The sequence below is a fragment of the Psammomys obesus genome, unplaced genomic scaffold (assembly GCF_907164565.1).
Source record: "Psammomys obesus unplaced genomic scaffold, mPsaObe1.curated_primary_1811, whole genome shotgun sequence".
In the NCBI taxonomy this organism is placed as follows: domain Eukaryota; kingdom Metazoa; phylum Chordata; class Mammalia; order Rodentia; family Muridae; genus Psammomys; species Psammomys obesus.
In genome coordinates this window covers 2,671,768-2,689,983 of record NW_026595981.1, presented here as the reverse complement: position 1 = coordinate 2,689,983, position 18,216 = coordinate 2,671,768, and the positions used below count along the sequence as shown (strand labels likewise).

The window sequence follows — 18,216 nt, the reverse complement described above, 5'->3', positions numbered from 1 at the left end:
TCCACAGCCAGGGGACACAAGGCCCAGCGCCCTAGCCTTGCTGTGTGAAGATAGTGAAACAGTGGCTCCTACCAGAACAAGCTCCCTCAGAGGCTTGTGTGGCAATGCAGTTGTGCAAGCCTCCGCCAAACCTGCTTAGAGAATAGGCAGAAAGCCCCAAGGTGTTCCTTGCTCTGAGCAACCTTCCCAGCTCTTCCTCTAAGTGGAGGCAGGTTTTTTCCGCTCTCTGTTTTCCTCTGAACCCCTTCACCTTCCAGCGCCTCTCATCTCTGGAAGAGAAGGCCTGGAACAGGCATTCCTCTGTGGTCCCTCACTCCTACCCCTGACCCCTACCCCCCCACCAGAGCACTTACAGAGCTGTTTCTGTGCTCCGGGCATTCTCTTTCACACAGAGCTGAAAGGCAAGCACAAAGTGCATGAGTTTGCCTTCTTTCCCAAGGCCAGGCGTAAACATTTTGAGTGCATGGCAGTGAATGCTATGGACTGCGGTGCAGTCATCTCTGTGTGGGCTCAAGGTCTCTTTTCCTTGACCACACGGATAGATTTTATGGGACTCTGAGAAAATACAAGTCTTAATCAGAATGTTTCCAGGGTTTACATTAGATCACACTCACCTCTAACCTCTTGTGCTGTGTGTGTGTGTGTGTGTGTGTGTGTGTGTACATGGTAGAGGAGTGTCGAGCCTTAGTACATCTGTGGGGGACAGAAGTCAACTTGCAGGTGTCCATCCTTTTCCTCATATAGGCTCCAGGAATTGAACTCAAGTCATCAGGCTTGGTCACAAGAGCCCTTACCGACTGAACAATCCTTTCTGTCTAGTTTGTCCTTTTTTCTTTCTCGTCTCTCCCTTCCTCCTCTCCCCTCTCTCTTTCTCTAAATTTCCCCCTTCCTCCCTTCCCCCTTCCTTCCTCCCCACCCCCTTCCTCTCTCCGTCCACCCCTTCCTTCCTTTCTTTGGAAAAATGTTTTGGACTGGAATAGAGGGTGTGGCAAATTTCTTCTTGGGAAACACTGTTGCCAAGTCAGATCTAGTTACTGTAGTACTGGGAATGCCACTTGCTGACTGATGAGTTCAGCCTAGGGCATTCCGGCTCTCTTTAGAGGTTTTCTGCCACATGTGTCCTCTTTGGGCCGAGTGATCTGGCAGAGTCAAATGCACAGCATTAGCCTAAGCATGCACATACTCTGAAACACAGGAAACAATGATGTCAGCCGTTGGCAACTCAAACTCCAGCCCACAGTAGTGGAGCTTATGGCTGCTGTGATCAGGAGCAGAGTAAGCAGATCTCTGTTCCCAGTGTTTGTTTATTGTACCAAGGGCACCATAGCAATGACAAAAGGGAAAGTTATTGATTGAGGTTTTTGTTTTTGAAACAAGATTTGACTCTGCAGCCCAGCTTGGACTTAGACTCCAGAGCTTCCTGCTTCCAAAGCACTGGGAAGACAAGCGTGGAAAACCAGCTCCAAAGCCCACACCTGTGACACCATAGGTATCACCACTCAGGCTTTGTCCCTATGCACATCTCTTCTTTGTAAAGCTGTGCGCAGGAGAGATACCAGAGCCTTGTACATGCGAGGCATGCAGTCCAGCGCCGAGCCCCAGCCCCAGCCCCAGCCTCTCAGACGACCTTTTACCCCAGGATTCGGAATAATCAGGTACCTTCATTATCCTTTTCCTCCTAGCAAGCACTCCAAAAGCCAGTGTCAAGACAACCACGACAGAAGCAGCAATGATTGGCTCGATGGGCACGACAGGAGATTTGTCTGTTGGGAAAGTGCAAGGAAAAGTAGCTAGCTTCTAACTTCTGTGTTTCTAATGAGTCAGGAATGGTTCATACTGAACTCTGTATATGCCACCCTTTTAATTAAATCTTCAAACAACCCCGAAAGAGAAGGAATGGGGGGGTCTTTGACAGATTTGGTTACTTTTCTAAAATCACAGAATTAATAAATGGCAGAGGCAGATTTTAAACCCATTCCTTTGTGAAAAGAGTTTCTGAAACACAAGTACCTCACCCAAAATGACGACGTGTACCATTTTGTGATTTTTCTATTATATTTTTTTTCCCAATTTTTTTTTCAAGACAGGGTTTTTCTATGTAGCCCTGGCTGTCCTAGAACTTACTCTGTAGACTTGGCTGGCCTCAAACTCACAGAGATCCACCTGTCTAAATGTATGGGCCAGAACTGCCTAGTAATCTCTCTCTCTCTCTCCTTCCTTCCTTCCTTCCTTCCTTCCTTCCTTCCTTCCTTCCTTCCTTCTTCCTTTTCTTCCTTTGCTACACAGAAAGCAGAAGTAAACTGTATGCCCACCAAGCTATCATGCTGGCCCAACCAATCATCTTTTAATTGAAGTCAACGTCTTCTCAAAAGTACAGAGGTTTTTAGGAGGAATCTTGGAATGGGAAAGAGAAGGGAGGTATCCAGGAGAGCAAGAAGACAAAAGGTGGAAAGGCAAAGGCTGGTCTCGAACTCACAGAGATCTGCCCGCCTCTGCCTCCCTGAGTGCTGGGACCATAGGGGTGCACCACCATGCCCAGCTTTTGTTATGAATCTTAATGTAAATATCTGATGTGCAGGGTACCTGATACACAACCCCCAAAAGGATCTGACCCAGAGGTCTGCAAGGAAGACTCCAGTCACCAGCCTTCCCAACCTTTGTCATTTAGAGACAAAGGTTGTCTCTAAATGACAAAGACGGACAGTGCGGGGAGCTGCAGCAACCAAGGTGCCTCAGAATCGACGCCCACTCGCCTATACCCGGAAGCCCACAATATAAGTTCATTTGTGTGGAGGTATGGACGGCGTTCACAGCACACACGTGGAGGTCAGAGGACAGCTTGTGCACGCTAGTTCTCCTACCATGTGGGAACTACAGATAGAACTCGGGGTATCAGGCTTGGCAAGAAATGCCCACTGAGCTAGCTTGCCGGCCCAACCAACTATCTTTTAAACCTTTTCTTCCAATTCTTTCTCTCAGCTCCTACTCAGGATGAGTGCTGGGGTGGGATAAATGAATTAAACATGCTAAACATCCTCACATTTTTTCTGTGGGAGTACTAGGGGAGAACCCGGGGTCTGGCACAGGCCACTTGGAATGTCTGCCACTGAGCTATCCAGCTCCAACGCGCCCTTCACGTCGGCCCTCTCTCAGCTGTCTTGACCAAAAGTTGTTCTCATGAAGGTGTGGGTGGTGCCAGCTCTTCACAGAGGTTTGCCTGATGTGCCTTCCAGAAAGCCCTGGCTCTGTATTCATCAACTCTGAGACAGACCGGGGTCCTGACCTTCCTGGAGACCTCTCTACTACATCCAGGAAACATATCAGAACGGAGAGGAAGCAAAGCCCAGGTGATCAGGAGGAGAAATCACAGTGCAGTCTCAGATTGGAAGACCTTTTACCAAACTGAAAGTCATGAAGCAACACGTGACAGCTTTCCTTTCACAAACCAGGCTGACATAATCTCACTGACCTACTGGCTCACTTCCCAGTCCACGTTCCTGTTGGAGGTGACTTGGTCCCATGAAACCATTTGCACTCCTTCCCTTGATGCTCCTATCTGCAAACAACCTCAGCCCCTTCCCCCAGACCATTAGGATGAAATAATTTCTAATGTGTGGGCTAAATCGGATGCTGGCGAGAAGCTGCCTGTCATTTTTGGTGTTCCACAGCCTTTAGAAACTACCCCCACTGAGCAGTGAAGCTGGGGGCACTTGTGGGAAATTTGGCATCAGATCCTGCTGAGAGGCAGCAGCGACCTTGTGTGAAGGCAAGCAGACAGCCCAGGAAGTAACGGAGCAGAAAAGAAGGCAGAAAAGAAGCTGCTTTGGCAGAACTCCACCCAAAACAAGTTTCTGCCCACCTGAAAGGCATTTGCTGATTGCCACGCAAGCAGTGTGACAAAAAACAGAAAACAGAAAACCCTGTGGTTATAGAGCAATTATGCTCTCTTCGTAACCGAAAGGGACACTATAATCACCAAGTCTTCAAGTATGGCCTCACAGCTGGCTAGAGATGGCACCACAAGAGCCTTATCCTACCATGTTTGTGTCAAGGTTCTTGGGGAGGTTAAAAAAACAAACAAAAACCCCACAGGCTTCAGGGCAGAGTCCCTTCCATTGTTTCTGCTCTTTGGACACAGCGGATTTTTTGTTCGTTTGTTTGTTGTTTTGTATGTATTTTGTTGTTGCTGTTTTTGTTTTTGTCTTTGGAGATAGGGTTTCTCTGTGTAGCCCTGGTTGTCCTGGGCTCACTTTGTAGACCAGGCTGGCCTGGAACTCTCAGCAGTCCGCCTGCCTCTGCCTCCCAGAGTGTTGGGATTACAGGCGTGAGCCACATCACCCTGTGGGTCGTTGCATTTTAACCAGGAAGCGCCAAGGCTTACTGTCATGGCCCTGTAGGACAAATTACTGAGCAGCTTGGTAACCACAGTGACAGGCAGGCAGGCAGCTGGCACTCCCTCCCCACCCGCCACTGTATTTGTTTCCCAGGCTCTCTAGTGTGGGGAGGAAATAAGATAGCAGTCCAGACAAGTAGGTAGGAGGTGGGTTTGTTTCCTGGGAAATGGTGAGGATGGCAATGAGTAGGCCTAGTGAGTAATGTTCCAGCAGGATGCAGGAGCCTCAGCTTGTTTGGTTGCTCCCTGAGTCCCTGCCCAAGACCAGCCGTGTACAAAGGAGCGGTGTGCTTTTGTGGCATCAAGTAGTTCAGTTTCCTCTTTGTCCGAGCAAGAAATCCAAGGAGATGCATGCAGACGGTGCACATACAGACACTCAAACAAACCGTTGCTCACATAAAGCAGAAGGAAGAAATCTTTAGAAAGGAAAAGAAATCTAAGGAAAACAGCCCCAACCTCACGGTTCACCATTGTCACTGAGTGATAAGAAAAGCTTGAGTGGGTGGTTGGCCATCTTTCCCCACACCGTCTGCTCGGCAGATGACAGGATACAAGAGTTGCAGAGAGCTTTTTTTTTTTTTTAATCTAAACTGTGTGTGCGTGCGCACCTGTGTGCATGCACGCATTTCTGAATTCTCTTCTGTTACCTCTGTTACAGGCTGGGAACTCATAGCTAGTTTGTGCACACATCGGTGCTGAAAGAAATCTGTAGAAGTTCTGCCTTGGTCCTCAATCTTCGCTCAAAAGCCACTGGTCTGTATGGAGTGGGCATGAGTCTTCTAATTTTTTTTCTTTCTTTCTTCCTCCCCCTCCACCCCTCAAAATAAGGTCTCACTGTGTAGATCTGCCTGGCCGGGAACTTGCTCTATAGACCAGGCTGGCCTTGGACTATTAGAGATCAGCCCGCCTCTGCCTTTCAAGTGCTGGGATGAAAAGCGTGGGTCCACCATGCCAGGTTTAGAAAAAAAAAAAAAATTTCTTTTTTTAGAGCAAACCCTCTACCACTGAGCTATCCCAGCTCTTGCAGTAAGACCTCCTTCATACAAGGAAAGCACCCTGCCAACGGAGCTATAGCCCCACCTTCCAGATCTTTTTATTTTGTTTTAACTCTGAGACACGGGCTCACTCAGTTATCCACACAGGACTTGAACTCGAAATCTTTCTGCTCTAGCCTTCCGTATTGCTGAGATTAGAGGCTCGTGACACTAAGCCTGACTCAGATAAAATTCCTAAGGAAAAATCCCTTGGATGGGATAATTTTCCAGTGAAAATCTTAGCTAGGAATGAAAGCGGTCACCATCATTTGTTGCCCCTGAGGAGGGCGACCGAGCCTGCTCCTGACTTTTGCATCACGCTGAGCAAGCACTTAAGAGGGGTTACCTGTGACCACCAGGTGGAAGTCCATGGTCTCGGTCTTCAAAGATGAGCTAGCAATGCAGTTGTAGGTTCCATTGTCAGACTTCTTGACCTTGGCGATTGACAGCTGTAAAGACTCCCTCGTCTGTTGGATTTGGTGACGGCCCTTCTCTAAAAACAAGGTGTCGTCGTTTTTATGCCACACCATTTGCGCTTGAGGGTTGGATTTCACGTTGCAAACCAGCCTTACATTGCTGTCTTCCTCCACAGTGTGGAAGCTGTTTCCGCTTAGGAGAGGGGGAACTGTAAGATTCAAGATCAGTCAGAAACAGGCAGCAGTTAGTTGACTGTCAGCAATTCAGTACCCCAAGCCCTTCCATCTTCCTCAGGGTGTACTCACCCCTTGCTGGGGGGTGGGGTGGGTTGTATGGAATAGCATTATACACAGCTAGGAACTAGGGACATGAGAGTAAATGGCAAACATTTTATTCCTAACTCCATAGAACTTTAGAGATAGAGGGGCTGGAGAGAGACTCAGTAGTTAAGAGCACTGGCTGCTCTTCTAGAGTTCCTGAGTTCAATTCCCAGCAACCACATGTCAGCTCACTGTCTATAAGTCAGGTTACCAGGGATCTAATGCCTTCTTCTGGTTATATTGGTACTAGGCACACATATAGTACACATGCAGGTAAAACATTCCTACACATATAATAATAAAATAATTTAAGTTAAAATCTGTCTTTAAGAAAAGATATTCCTGAAGTATATGATAAGGATTGTATGAAGTATATGACTATTATACATAACATATATAATAATATCTGAGCACGGTGGTGCACGCCTTTAATCCCAGCATTTGGGAGGCAGAGGCAAAGAGAGCTCTATGAGTTTAAGACCAGCCTGGTCTACATAGCAAATTTCAGGCTAATCAGGGCAACATATTAGGACCCTGTTTCAAAAACAGTCCTTGTTTTCCGAGCAAATACAATAGCCCAATTTGCACAAGGGTCAGCTAAACCAATACAATACTAGAGTCAAGCATGGTACCTAGTTCCTCACCTATCTGCTGTGACTTTCGGACAACTACTTAACTGTTAACTTTCAGTTTCCTCATCTACACAAACAAACACACACACACTTGGAGGACACCTTTCTGTGAAGATTAGTTGCCACAATCTCTGTAAAGAAGTGGGGTTGCTCTCAGGCTAACTCCCATTAAAAACATGGCAGTGATTTGAAAAGCCTTCACACCCTCCAGCTTTGCATTTTCTTTGATCACCTTTGCCAAGGCCACATGTTTGCCCTGGCTCAGTGACCCTCTCCAAAGGTCACCACGCTTCAGGAAGCCTCTCAGCTGTGGACTCTTGCCTCTCTGGACTCTTGCCTCTTCTCATATGTCCTCCACAAGAGCAATTGTAGTCCGTGGATAGTCAGACACAGTCATCTTCACTAAGTGACTCCAACCCTCACCCTCCACCAAGACCTTCCCACCTCTAGAAGAAGAAATGACCAGGTCAGTTTCCACTTCTTATTTCTGCCCCTTGTATTTATTTTCAGAGGTCCAGGAAATTAATAAAATGGTTAAAGAATAGGCAGTAAGGAAGGAGGTAGGCCTGGAGAAGAAAGAAAAGGGGCTTGTATCATCTGCACACTGAGTAATTAGACTCTGAGTAGGCTGTGTTATTAAAAAATTACTCAGAAGAATGGCATTTTGTTGCTCTTTGGAATGAGTTCAAACTCATTCTGTATCTGTATCCAAAAAGGATGTTATGTAGTATTGAAGACACATAGGAAGCTGCTGAAATAGAGAACAGAATCTCCAAATACAACAGTTCCATTTGTCCACAAATACCATTTGATGGTAATGATTGTTTAAGCAAGTCCTCTATACAGGAATACTGGCCCTTAAGAAAATCGGTACATCTCAAATAAAGCTAAAACATTCTCTTCGATGCCCAGCATAGTCACTTCCGGGATCCCTCCTGGTTTTGTTATTGTTGCTGTCTTTGAGATAAGGTCTTGCTGTATAGTCCAGGCTGGCCTGTAAGTGACATCCTTCTGCCTCAGGCTCTATATCAGTGCTAAAGTTATAAAGCTTCGCATAACCAGGCCCTGCTGCTGATACAAATTAATGAGAAAAAGGTACAAATACCCAAATGGGAACATAGTTAAAAGGTATGGGCAGACATTTCACAGAAAAGAGTTAAAAATCCTCATTTTTCTTAGTTCAAGAAATGAATAACCTAGACACAGTGGCTGACTTTGGAAGAGTGAGACAGAACAATGACTTGGGCCCATGAAGTCTGAAGCTAGCCTGGGCAACATTGTGAGGCCGTATGTGGGAGGGTGGGCATTGGACCTCAAATGCAGCTAGCAGACAGCTGGCACTCCCAAGGGCACAGGGAAACAGGAATTCTGATGTTTCCTGTGGGAACATGAACTGGGCAGTGTGGCCAAATCAAGACTGACATTTCAATGGTCACTTAGCTCAGTGAGGACATCCACGATTGACAGGCGGGTTCTTTCCCCTCAACTCACAAGTCACATTCAGCACCACTGAAACAGACACAGTCTGATCCCTCTGCAGCTTGCAGGTGAAGCGGACTCCGTCTTCATCTTCCTTGATGGAAGACACGCATACTGAACTGGTGTTGATTTTGTTTCCACTTTTCAAATCTACTGCTTCGTTTTCCCTGTACCAGAGAAGTTCTTCATCTCTACTGTGGTTTTGAACAGCACATTCCAGAGATGCTTGGACACCAGGGCTTGTGTCCAGGATATAGTCCTCAGTTTTACCATTCACAGTTAAAACCGAACCTGAGGGTACAGGAAAAAACTATTAAGATAGGCAGGTGTCAGCCTGACCCGGTGGTGGGGCGCACCTGTCATCCCAGCACTCTGGGAGGCAGAGACAGGCAGATCTTTGTGAGTTTAAGGCCAGCCTGGTCTACAAAGTGAGTCCAGGACAGCCAAGGCTATGCAGAGAAACCCTGTCTCAAAAAACAAACAAAAAACAACCAACCATACAAATAAAAAAAAAAAAGATAGGCGGCTTCTTACCTAGCTGTCCATCAACAGAGGATTGGTTAAATAAATTATCTTACATAAACGCAGTAAAATATACTCTCAACAATTCTATCAATCTGTATGGTTTTACACGGAGATAAATAAAAAATGTTTTTTGTTTGTTTGCTTGTTCAAACAAGATCCTCCTGCATCAGCTTGCCAGATGCTAGGATTGCAGGTGTGAGAGCGTGACATAACGTATTGTTAGTTAATAAGAAAAATATTAAAAATGTTTTGCTGCACATGGAAATCACCTGGAGGTTTTTACATCCTGATGCTAGGCTCATACACAGGCCGTTTGTTTGATCGACAGGAGGACAACCAGACGTCTTTTGTCTTCCCAAGTGCTGGGTCACAGGTGTGTACCAACCCACCTGGCTCTCTCTCAGATTTTTAAAACACTTATTTATGATCTAACAAATGAGGCAAAAGACTGGAAATGTAGCTTGGAAGAATGCTCAATTAGCTTAAAGGCTCCAGGTTCCATCTGAAACACCAGGAAATAGAACAAGGGGGCTGGATCGCTGGCTCAGCAGGTAAGGAAGGATGCGTGCTCTGCAAGACTGAGGACCTGCATTTGCACCTTCAAGCTGGGCATGGCTGTGAGTACCTGGAGCCCCAGCACTGGGGAGTAGAGATGGGTGGAGCCGGAGAGCTTACTGGTCAGCTCAGCGGAAATACAACGTTTCTCTTTCAGTGTGAGACTCTGCCTCAAGGCAGTAAAGTGCAGAGAGTACAGGAAGACACCCCAAGTCCTCCCTGGCCTCAGCACGGGTGTGCACAGTGGCAGGCCCTGGCACACTTATGGTCAAGTTATAGGCTCTGTTAGCATGTATGTTGGAGGACGACCTAGCAGCAGCTGGAGCCCTAACTTTTGTCACCTGCTTCTGAATCAGGAAAACAACTGTAATTTAGGCATATATTACTATGCAAAAAAAAAAAAAAATTCTAAAAAATCAGAGCAAAACCCAAAAACCTTTGAGGCATGATGGTGCACACCTTTAATCCCAGCATCCAGGAGGCAGAGGCAGGGGCATCTCTGCGACTTTGAGGCCAGCTTGGTCTAGATTTCAAATTCTAGGACAATCAGAGCTACCTATTGAGACCCTGTCTCAAAAGAAAAGAAAAGAAAACAAACAAACTGAAAGAATAAAGCCCTAGCATAATGTAACCGTGCTTCTTGCTCCCGAGCCCTATAAAAACCTGTCACCCCAACCGAGAGGTGCGCAAGTCTTCTGAAAGGCTTTGTCGCCCCGGGTACCCGTGTATCGAAATAAACCTCTTGCGGCTTGCATCCGAAGGCTGGTTTCGCTGTTCCTTGGGAAGCGGGGTCTCCCCGTCTAGAGAGGCTCGACCGGGAGTCTTTCATTTGGAGGTTCCAACGAGATCCGAGACCCCCGCCCAGGGACCACCGACCCATCATCGGGAGGTAAGCTGGCCAGCAGAGTGTCTCTTGTCTTCGTTCCGTCACGTGTTTGTTGCCTGTTCTATCTCTTAAAACTTGTACGATTCAGCTGAGTCGCTCCGTATCAGCGCGGAAGCCAGAAGGAGCCGACGGACTTGGACTTCTCTTCCGCACCTCTGGGAGACGTCTCAGAGGGTCTGACAGGGGGCCAATCTTTGGCTCCCACTTGTTTCCGGGGTTCGAGTCCCCTGGGGGCCGTAAGCACGAGCCGACCCGGACTTTTTGGGGCTACGCCCCTGTCCGAGGGCTACGTGTCTCTTCTGGGAGATGAGGGATCCGGACCCTCTTCGCAGTCTCCATCTGAAATTTTGTTTTCGGTTTGGCGCCAGAATCGTGTCGCGCGCTGTGTTTGTGTCATTGTCTGTCTATTGTTCATCGGGTTTGTGTTTGGTGTTAGTCTCTCTGAAACCATGAGAGACGTCCCCCAACTTCATCAGTATCTGGAGGTGGTCTAGAACCACCCACCACTCAGGCTTCTGTGGCAGAGGAGCCAGAGCGGGAATCTGAAGGTCTGTTTTTACAGTACCTTACCCAGAAAGGGACTTGGGCCTGGGTGCTCGTCCTGGAGGAATTTCTGTAAGGCCTCACAAAACTTGTTTAAAATGTGTGCCTATGTGTTCATTCGATCTATGAACGCATATGTATAGTGTATCACGTGGTATGTAAAGTGCCTCAGTGCCTCGCCGCCATCTTGACTTTGCCATGTGGGTTGTGGTGTGTGACCTCCATCTTGGTGTGGGTTCAAAAAAAAAAAGAAAACCTTGGTCAAATAATTCTCATTTCCTTCTAGGTTAAAAGGATGAGTTGTTTTGGATTGGTATTGGTTTTAAAAATTACATTGTTTGCACTGGTAAATGCTGGTTTTAAAATCTGGTTTTGACTTTTAAAGACTATGGTTATAACTTGTGACTTCTCTCCTACAAAAGGGGTACTTTATTTTGATATTGCAAAAACAGGTTTTAAAAAATTGTTTAAATGTTTAAGGCTATAAAATATTTAAAGTTTATCAGGCATTTGGGTATGACAATGATCTTGGGTAATCTGACAAAATTTAAAAGTTTCTCGATCCTTTGGGGAAGAATAAAAATACTTTGATATTTATTTTATCAATTTTATTAAATGAAACCCAGCCGTATGATTTGTGCTAATTGAACAAAATTGCAGTTTTTAGAATGTATCTTATGGAGAGCTGTTTGTTTGTTAAGCTGTTTTGTTTATGGAAAAACATGTTACAACCCTTCAAATAAAAAAAAAAAAGGAAGTTTCAACAAGTTCCTTAAAGCTTGTTCTAAGTTCCTTAGAGTTTATGTGACCTTGGACCATCTTGTCTGCTACAGGGAAGTAATTTTAGAGAAAGAATTTGGCAGTTTCAGAACTCCTCTTTGTAGTAATGAAACTTGTTTTTGCTTTGCGTATAAAAAGCAAATTGTGGACGCTGGGCTCCAGCAGGATCATGTTAGGATGGAAAGGATTTTGATGAGAGTTTGTATGTTGTCTAAAAAGCAAGAGAGACAGAGCAAAAAAATAAGAATGTCTGGTTAAGCCAGAAAAAGGAAGCTAGGAACCTGAAGGTATATAGGATGTTGCAAAAGGTTAGTGGATGTATTATAAAAAGCCAGAGAGTTAATATGATTTGAGAAAAAAAAACTGTATTTAAATATGTTATAGTTCATTTAAAAGGCTGGTGATTCCTCATTACAAAATGTTTTCTTATGCTCTTTTAGGGGAAAAAAAATTCTGGCTGATAGGTTTGGTATGGCTAGAATAATTCATACAGTTTAAAATTGTTCTGTACTGTAATGTTATGCAGTTGGTTCTAAAACTTATTTAATCACTAAGTTAAAAATGTTGGTTATGGGGGATTGTAAATGCTCCACAATGTTTGCTGTATCATCATCAGCACCTAATGGCTATGTTTGGTATTGTCAGTCGCAGCCTGTGGTAGCCTAACACGTGACTAGCCGCCATGATCTTCAGGGATAGAGAGCACGTGAAGCTGTATTTTTGCTGCCATATCTGTTTAGGGCTTCCAGCTGAGTTCAGTTACACGTGGTCAGCCGCCATGCTAGTCCAGAGAGAAAGAGGGTGGAGCCATGAGTTTGTGATCATTTCTGTTCAGGTATCTCAGTTATGTTCAGTCATCTGATTAGTGCTAAATGCAAAGCTTTTTACTGTTCAATTTTAATGCAAGTGGTAGGAGCAGCAAGATTTGCTAGGCTCTCTATGAACTGTATCTGATTAAAAGATTTGCTTTGATTTTAGTTCAGAAAGAACAGATTTAAAGTTATACTAACAACTGCAGTTGGTTATACCTAGTGTCTTTGTTTAGTTTTTCTTTTATACAGTTTAAAACAGATAATAAAGATAGACAAAGAGTAACTCAGATATGCTGGCCCTCAGGCTTGTCAGAGATCTGATGAATATGGCATTTTAACTGTGTAAGCTTATTGTGACAGAAAGTCCTAAAATCCTGGCAGTAGCTCCCCAAGGTCTCCGAGAAGATTTGGGCACAACGACAGATGACTGCGACTCTGGATTGTGGTATGCTAACCACTGGGCAATATTGCCTCAACTGGCCCACTGCTAGGGCCCAGCCTAAGCTGTGGACAAAGCCGGGGACATCTGAAGAGCCATTGTCTCACATTGTGAGAGGCAAGGTGAGGTCAATCTCTTCTGTTCCTCTTTCCACAGAAGCAGTAAAAGCAGTCTCTCACCTTCTGTGCCTGGCTGGACAGCCTCTGTTCAGGATGCTGTGAGAGACAGGAGCGAGGGACACTGCCTAGGTGATGGACTAAGTAGTCACCTCTGTCATTTTGATTGACACATGGATTGGTATATTTATTTAGCTTATAATTTATCCTTCTCAGGTCTCTGAACACCTTGATGGCTATGCTAAGCTTACGGTAGCTTTGCAGCTAAAGAGAAGACAATTAGATCCACTGTTAGTTCATTAGCTAGAACTACTAGGTACTAGATCTCTTATTTAGAAAGAAAAACAGGTTTGCCTTGCTCACAGAATTCATGTTAGTTATCTGTGTCTTAAGATATATAGCTAGATTAAAAAAAAAATACGGAGCCTATGTAGAGTCTGAGGATATAGGAGTTTAGGTTGTAAAACTCTAGAGTGTTGTTATTTAGTCTGAGAAAATGTTTCAGGGTTGATAAATGCAAAAAATTGGAGTGTCTAAGTTAATGTTTTAAGGTATATAATTATAAGTTATAATAATATAAAAGTAATTTAAAGCATGTTAAAAATGAGAGATACTTTAGATCTCCCCCCCCCCTCTTTGCTACTATTGTGCTTATGTTATGAGATTTCAGAAGTTCAGAGTTTTGGCATTAATCAATAGAGTTCTGATAAGTTGATGGAGCACTGACTGCTTATTATTCAGTCACCAGGTTGAGATTTTAATTTCCTTTGGTTGGCTTCTGGAGATAGACTTAAAGGTACTTCTCATCATGTTAAAAACATCTGTTTAATGTGTATATCTGACCCAAAGGTCATAGCTTTTAGTATGGTATTCTTAATATCTGCCATTTCTGGGGTAGATTTTGACACAGGAATATCTTAAACCTATTCCTTCTAGTTACTTTATAAAGAAAAATCAAGCATCCAGGGTTTAGCACTAAAGCCAGTAATGTATTTCTGCCTAACTTTCCAGTATGAACATAGAGATGGGGACTAAAAGATGCTGAGTGTATAAAAAAAAAATGGCCAAACTTCATTCGTGGCTAATTACCAACAGCTATGCCCACAAAAAAAAAAAAGAAAGAAAAAAAGAAAATGTTACCGTGGACACACTTAAGTTGTGTATAAAGGATTATAAAACAAACAGCTGATACTTATTCAGTGGGATGCAGTTTTACCTGTTACTCTCAAAATGTTCAATTTGCTGATATGTTACTTTTCTGAGTATTTAAAATTATGTATTTCCTTTTGTGTACTAAATTTCATTTGAGTTTCAGGATTTGACCTGGATCTGGCATAGCTCAAAAGGATCACAGATGAGATTTTCCCTGATCTTTCCAATAGATAAATTTTAACTTCTGTCTCCAGTCTAAATTTGTCTCAGCAGATTTTCACCTGTTTAACTCTGTTCTGGGATCAGCTGTGGACTGCAAGCTGAGATCTGGACTTCCTGGAAGCTGACCTGATTGCTCCCTGCCTCTTCCGGTGGATCAACTAACCAGATGCTTGGGACTGCCCTATTGCCCAGCCTTTGACTGGCATTTCAGCCTCCCTAGCTCCTGATGCCTACGGTCCAACGGTCAGCATCAAAGAAGCTCCAGAAGATGGATCTTTGCCCAAATCGCCCCTAGCAGGCTGAAATGCTAAGTCAAAAGTGGCTCCCTGGCATTAGCTATTATCTTGAGCATCTGCTTAGCTAAAATAAAAACTAATATTGCAGCAACTGGGCTAAAAGCCTAGAGAGACCCTAGAAAAAAAAGGATAATAGCTCTCCTTGGCTTACTACCCCTATATCTACCCTATAGGGACCCAAACCCCGACCAAGAGCCGGGAGAAGCCGCCGCAACCAGACCTCAGGAGGAACCGGCTCCTTCCCCGGTGGCAGGGCGGTTGAGAGGGCGCCGAGAGGCCCCTCCGGATTCCACATCTCAGGCTCTCCCATTACGAGCGGGGCCTGACGGCCAGCTCCAATACTGGCCTTTTTCTGCTTCAGATCTATATAACTAGAAAAACAATAACCCCCCTTTCTCTAGGGACCCTTCTAGACTTACTGCTTTAATTGAGTCCATTTTAGTAACCCACCAGCCCACCTGGGACGATTGTCAGCAGCTGTTACAGGCCCTCCTGACCACCGAGGAGAAGCTACGGGTCATTTTGGAAGCCCGTAAAAACGTTCCGGGGGATAACGGGCAGCCTACTCAGTTGCCAAACGAGACTCACTCCTTTCGAAATCCTGTATGGAGCCCCACCACCGGTCGTTAACTTCTTTGATCCCTGTGTAGCCTCCTTTGCTGACAGCCCCTCTCTAAAAGCTCATTTGCAGGCACTGCAGATTGTCCAGAAAGAAGTCTGAAAACCCATCGCTGCTGCATACCAGGAACAGCTAAACCGACCGGTGGTGCCGCATCCGTTCCAGATTGGAGACACAGTTTGGGTCCGCCGACCTCAAACCAAGAACTTAGAACCCCGCTGGAAAGGACCATATACTGTGTTGCTAACAACCCCGACGGCGCTCAAGGTCAACGGTATCGCAGCGTGGGTATACGCCTCCCATGCCAAGGTGGCTCATCGCGACGCAAAGCAAGATCAGACTCCAGCCTCCTCATGGAAACTCCATCGCACCCAAAATCCACTAAAGATAAGACTGGCTCGGGGGGGGGGCTAATAGGTTTATAAGTAGTCTTGCAGAATGAAAGGGGGCTAGATATCCTCCTCTTACAAGAAGGAGGACTATGTGCAGCTTTAAAGGATAAATGTTGCTTTTATGCTGACCATACTGGATTGGTAAGGGATAATATGGCTAAACTCAGAGAAAGACTCAGACAGAGACAGCAATTCTTTGAGTCAGGACAGAGCTGGTACGAGAGATGGTTTAGTCGGTCCCCCTGGATTACCACCCTGATCTCCTCCATTATGGGTCCCCTAATCATAATTCTCCTGATTCTACTAGTTGGGCCTTGTATCCTAAATCGGCTAGTTCAGTTTATGAAGGACCGGCTCTCCGTCATACAGACGTTAGTGCTAACCCAGCAGTATCATCAACTCAAGCAGCTGGAGACGGAGATTGACTCCCCCTAGACCCGTAGAATGAAGGATTCCATTCTAAGCTAGAAGAAAAATGGGGGAATGAAAGAATAAAGCCCTAGCATAATGCTGGCAACACTATTTTGCAAGACTGGAGCAGTGCAGGGTCAGAGGCAAGGCAGGACAGATGCCCAACAGCAGGATATCTGCGGTTGGGCGCCTGAAACATCTGCCTTCCCGCCTTCTCTGTTCCAGCTACGTGACTCAGCTCACATCCGTCTTCCTGCCTTCTCTGTTCCGGCTACGTGACTCAGTTCACGTCCGTCTTCCCGCCTTCTCTGTTTCGAATATGTGACCTAACTATGGCTTTGTTCAAACCGCCCAATCAGATCCCTGTAACTATGCTTCTCGCTTCTGTAACCGTGCTTCTTGCTCCCGAGCCCTATAAAAACCCGTCACCCCAACCGAGAGGCGCGCAAGTCTTCCGAAAGGCTTTGTCGCCCCGGGTACCCGTGTATCGAAATAAACCTCTTGCGGCTTGCATCCGAAGGCTGGTTTCGCTGTTCCTTGGGAAGCGGGGTCTCCCCGTCTAGAGAGGCTCGACCGGGAGTCTTTCACAAACAAAAAAACAACACAAACAAAGCAAAACAAAACAAAAAACCCAGCAACAACAACAAAGAGAAACCTGCTGTAGATCCTGATTATGTACCCCCAAAACCTTGCCTACCTCACAGATCATAAACATTTAAAATTTTTACTGCACTGTCCATTATTAAAATATAAGAAATGCAAGAATCAATTTGTCTATATTCCTAATATCTAACAAGAAAAGGTTTTTTTTGTGTGTGTGTTTTGTCTTTTTGTTTTGTTCCGATTTTTTGACACAGGGTTTCTCTGTGAAGCCTTGGCTGTCCTGGACCTATAGACCAGGATGTCCTTGAACTCACAGAGATCCGTCTGCCTCTGCCTCCCTGAGTGTTGAGATTACAGGTGTGCACCATTACAGCGACCTAAGAAAATTATTTTTAATTCAGTTTTTGTCCATATACATATTCAGTTTTGATGCTTGTCATAATTATTAGACATAATTATATTCTACCTTTGGATTTACGTTTTAAATATTTTTTTTTCCATTTTGCTAGTCTTTTTCAAGTCCTTGCTTTCCTGCTCTTTCCACCCCCCCTCAGAGCAAGTCCATCAAGTCTGGTATCTCCTCACTTTTTACCCTGTATCTACGAGTTCTAGTCTATGTAAATATCTGATAGCCATTTCTTCTTGAACACTCCGTGTATTTTCCATCAGATTATTCTGGCATTATTTTGCAAGCACTGTGTCTGACTTGGCTGTCAAACTTCACTGTGCATTCCAACACTGGGGAGATTTTAAGCAGCCCCAATGCCCCAAAAAAGGGTTGGTTTTTTTTTTTTTTTTCATCTCCACATTGTAAAATGTTTTCTGACTCCTAAAACCTGAGCCAAGTCTTGGGTAGCCATTTCACATTGAAATTTAAGATTGTTCCCAATGTCCATAGATCATTACGTTAATATAATTGCCTTTTTAAATCTAAAAAAAAAAGTCATAGAGAATATTCACTTACTTGTCCTCCCCTGCGGCAGAGATAAAACCACTAAGAGAAGCTTGCACGCTTGCAGTGGCCTGATGATTTTCCACACCATTGTTAGTGAATGCAGATTAGAGCTCCTGGAGGCGAAGAATGCAGCGAATTCTGTACTTTGATCTGCAATGAGCTTATTAACTTTCTTCCAATCAGGCACTTAAAGTCCCAAGTGAATCATCCCAGCTGTAATGGTTCACTCCTTCTAGGTTTTAATTAAATAAATCTGATTAAATTCTTTTAGTTTTTAACTTTTTATGGCAATGAAAAGAAAACTACAGTGATATAGATAAAGATATCACATGGCCATGAAGAGGAAAAAAATCTTCCCTAGGGAAAAAAAAATTAGGTAAACTCTCACTTTAACAGAAAGATAAGCGAATTCTCCATTCTCAGGTGGTCCTAACTGAGTAAAATCATTTTTTTTGAAAGTCTCTCTGGGGAAAGGGAGGAGGCTGGAGATATGGCTCAGCATTTAGGTGCACTGGATGTTCCTCAAGAGGACCCGGGTTCAATTCCCAGGACCTATATGGCTGCTTACCACCATCTGAAACTCCAGTTCCAGGGGATCCATGGCACCAGGCATGCATCTGGTGCACATACAGATG

At 44.8% G+C, this 18,216-nt stretch overlaps 1 protein-coding gene across 1 annotated transcript; it reads right to left on the bottom strand.

The window, feature by feature from the left end:
- Positions 1–349: 349 nt before the first annotated feature.
- Tmigd1 (transmembrane and immunoglobulin domain containing 1) lies at positions 350–17,762 on the bottom strand. Its single transcript, XM_055620196.1, has 5 exons — positions 17,591–17,762; positions 8,288–8,566; positions 5,774–6,052; positions 1,660–1,763; positions 350–394 (listed from the first exon to the last, which is right to left on the bottom strand). Exons 1-5 carry the CDS (start codon positions 17,667–17,669, stop codon positions 350–352), a joined length of 786 nt encoding a protein of 261 aa, XP_055476171.1. The 5' UTR covers positions 17,670–17,762.
- Positions 17,763–18,216: the final 454 nt, after the last annotated feature.

Excerpts from the sequence above, each read along its gene's own strand:
- Tmigd1 (XM_055620196.1), bottom strand. The coding sequence starts at position 17,669 with ATGGTGTGGAAAATCATCAGGCCACTGCAAGCGTGCAAGCTTCTCTTA. Across the intron at positions 8,567-17,590 it reads TCTGCCGCAGGGGAGGACAA|GTTCGGTTTTAACTGTGAAT; the intron begins GTAAGTGAATAT and ends CTGTACCCTCAG. Across the intron at positions 395-1,659 it reads GGAGGAAAAGGATAATGAAG|CTCTGTGTGAAAGAGAATGC; the intron begins GTACCTGATTAT and ends CTTGCCTTTCAG.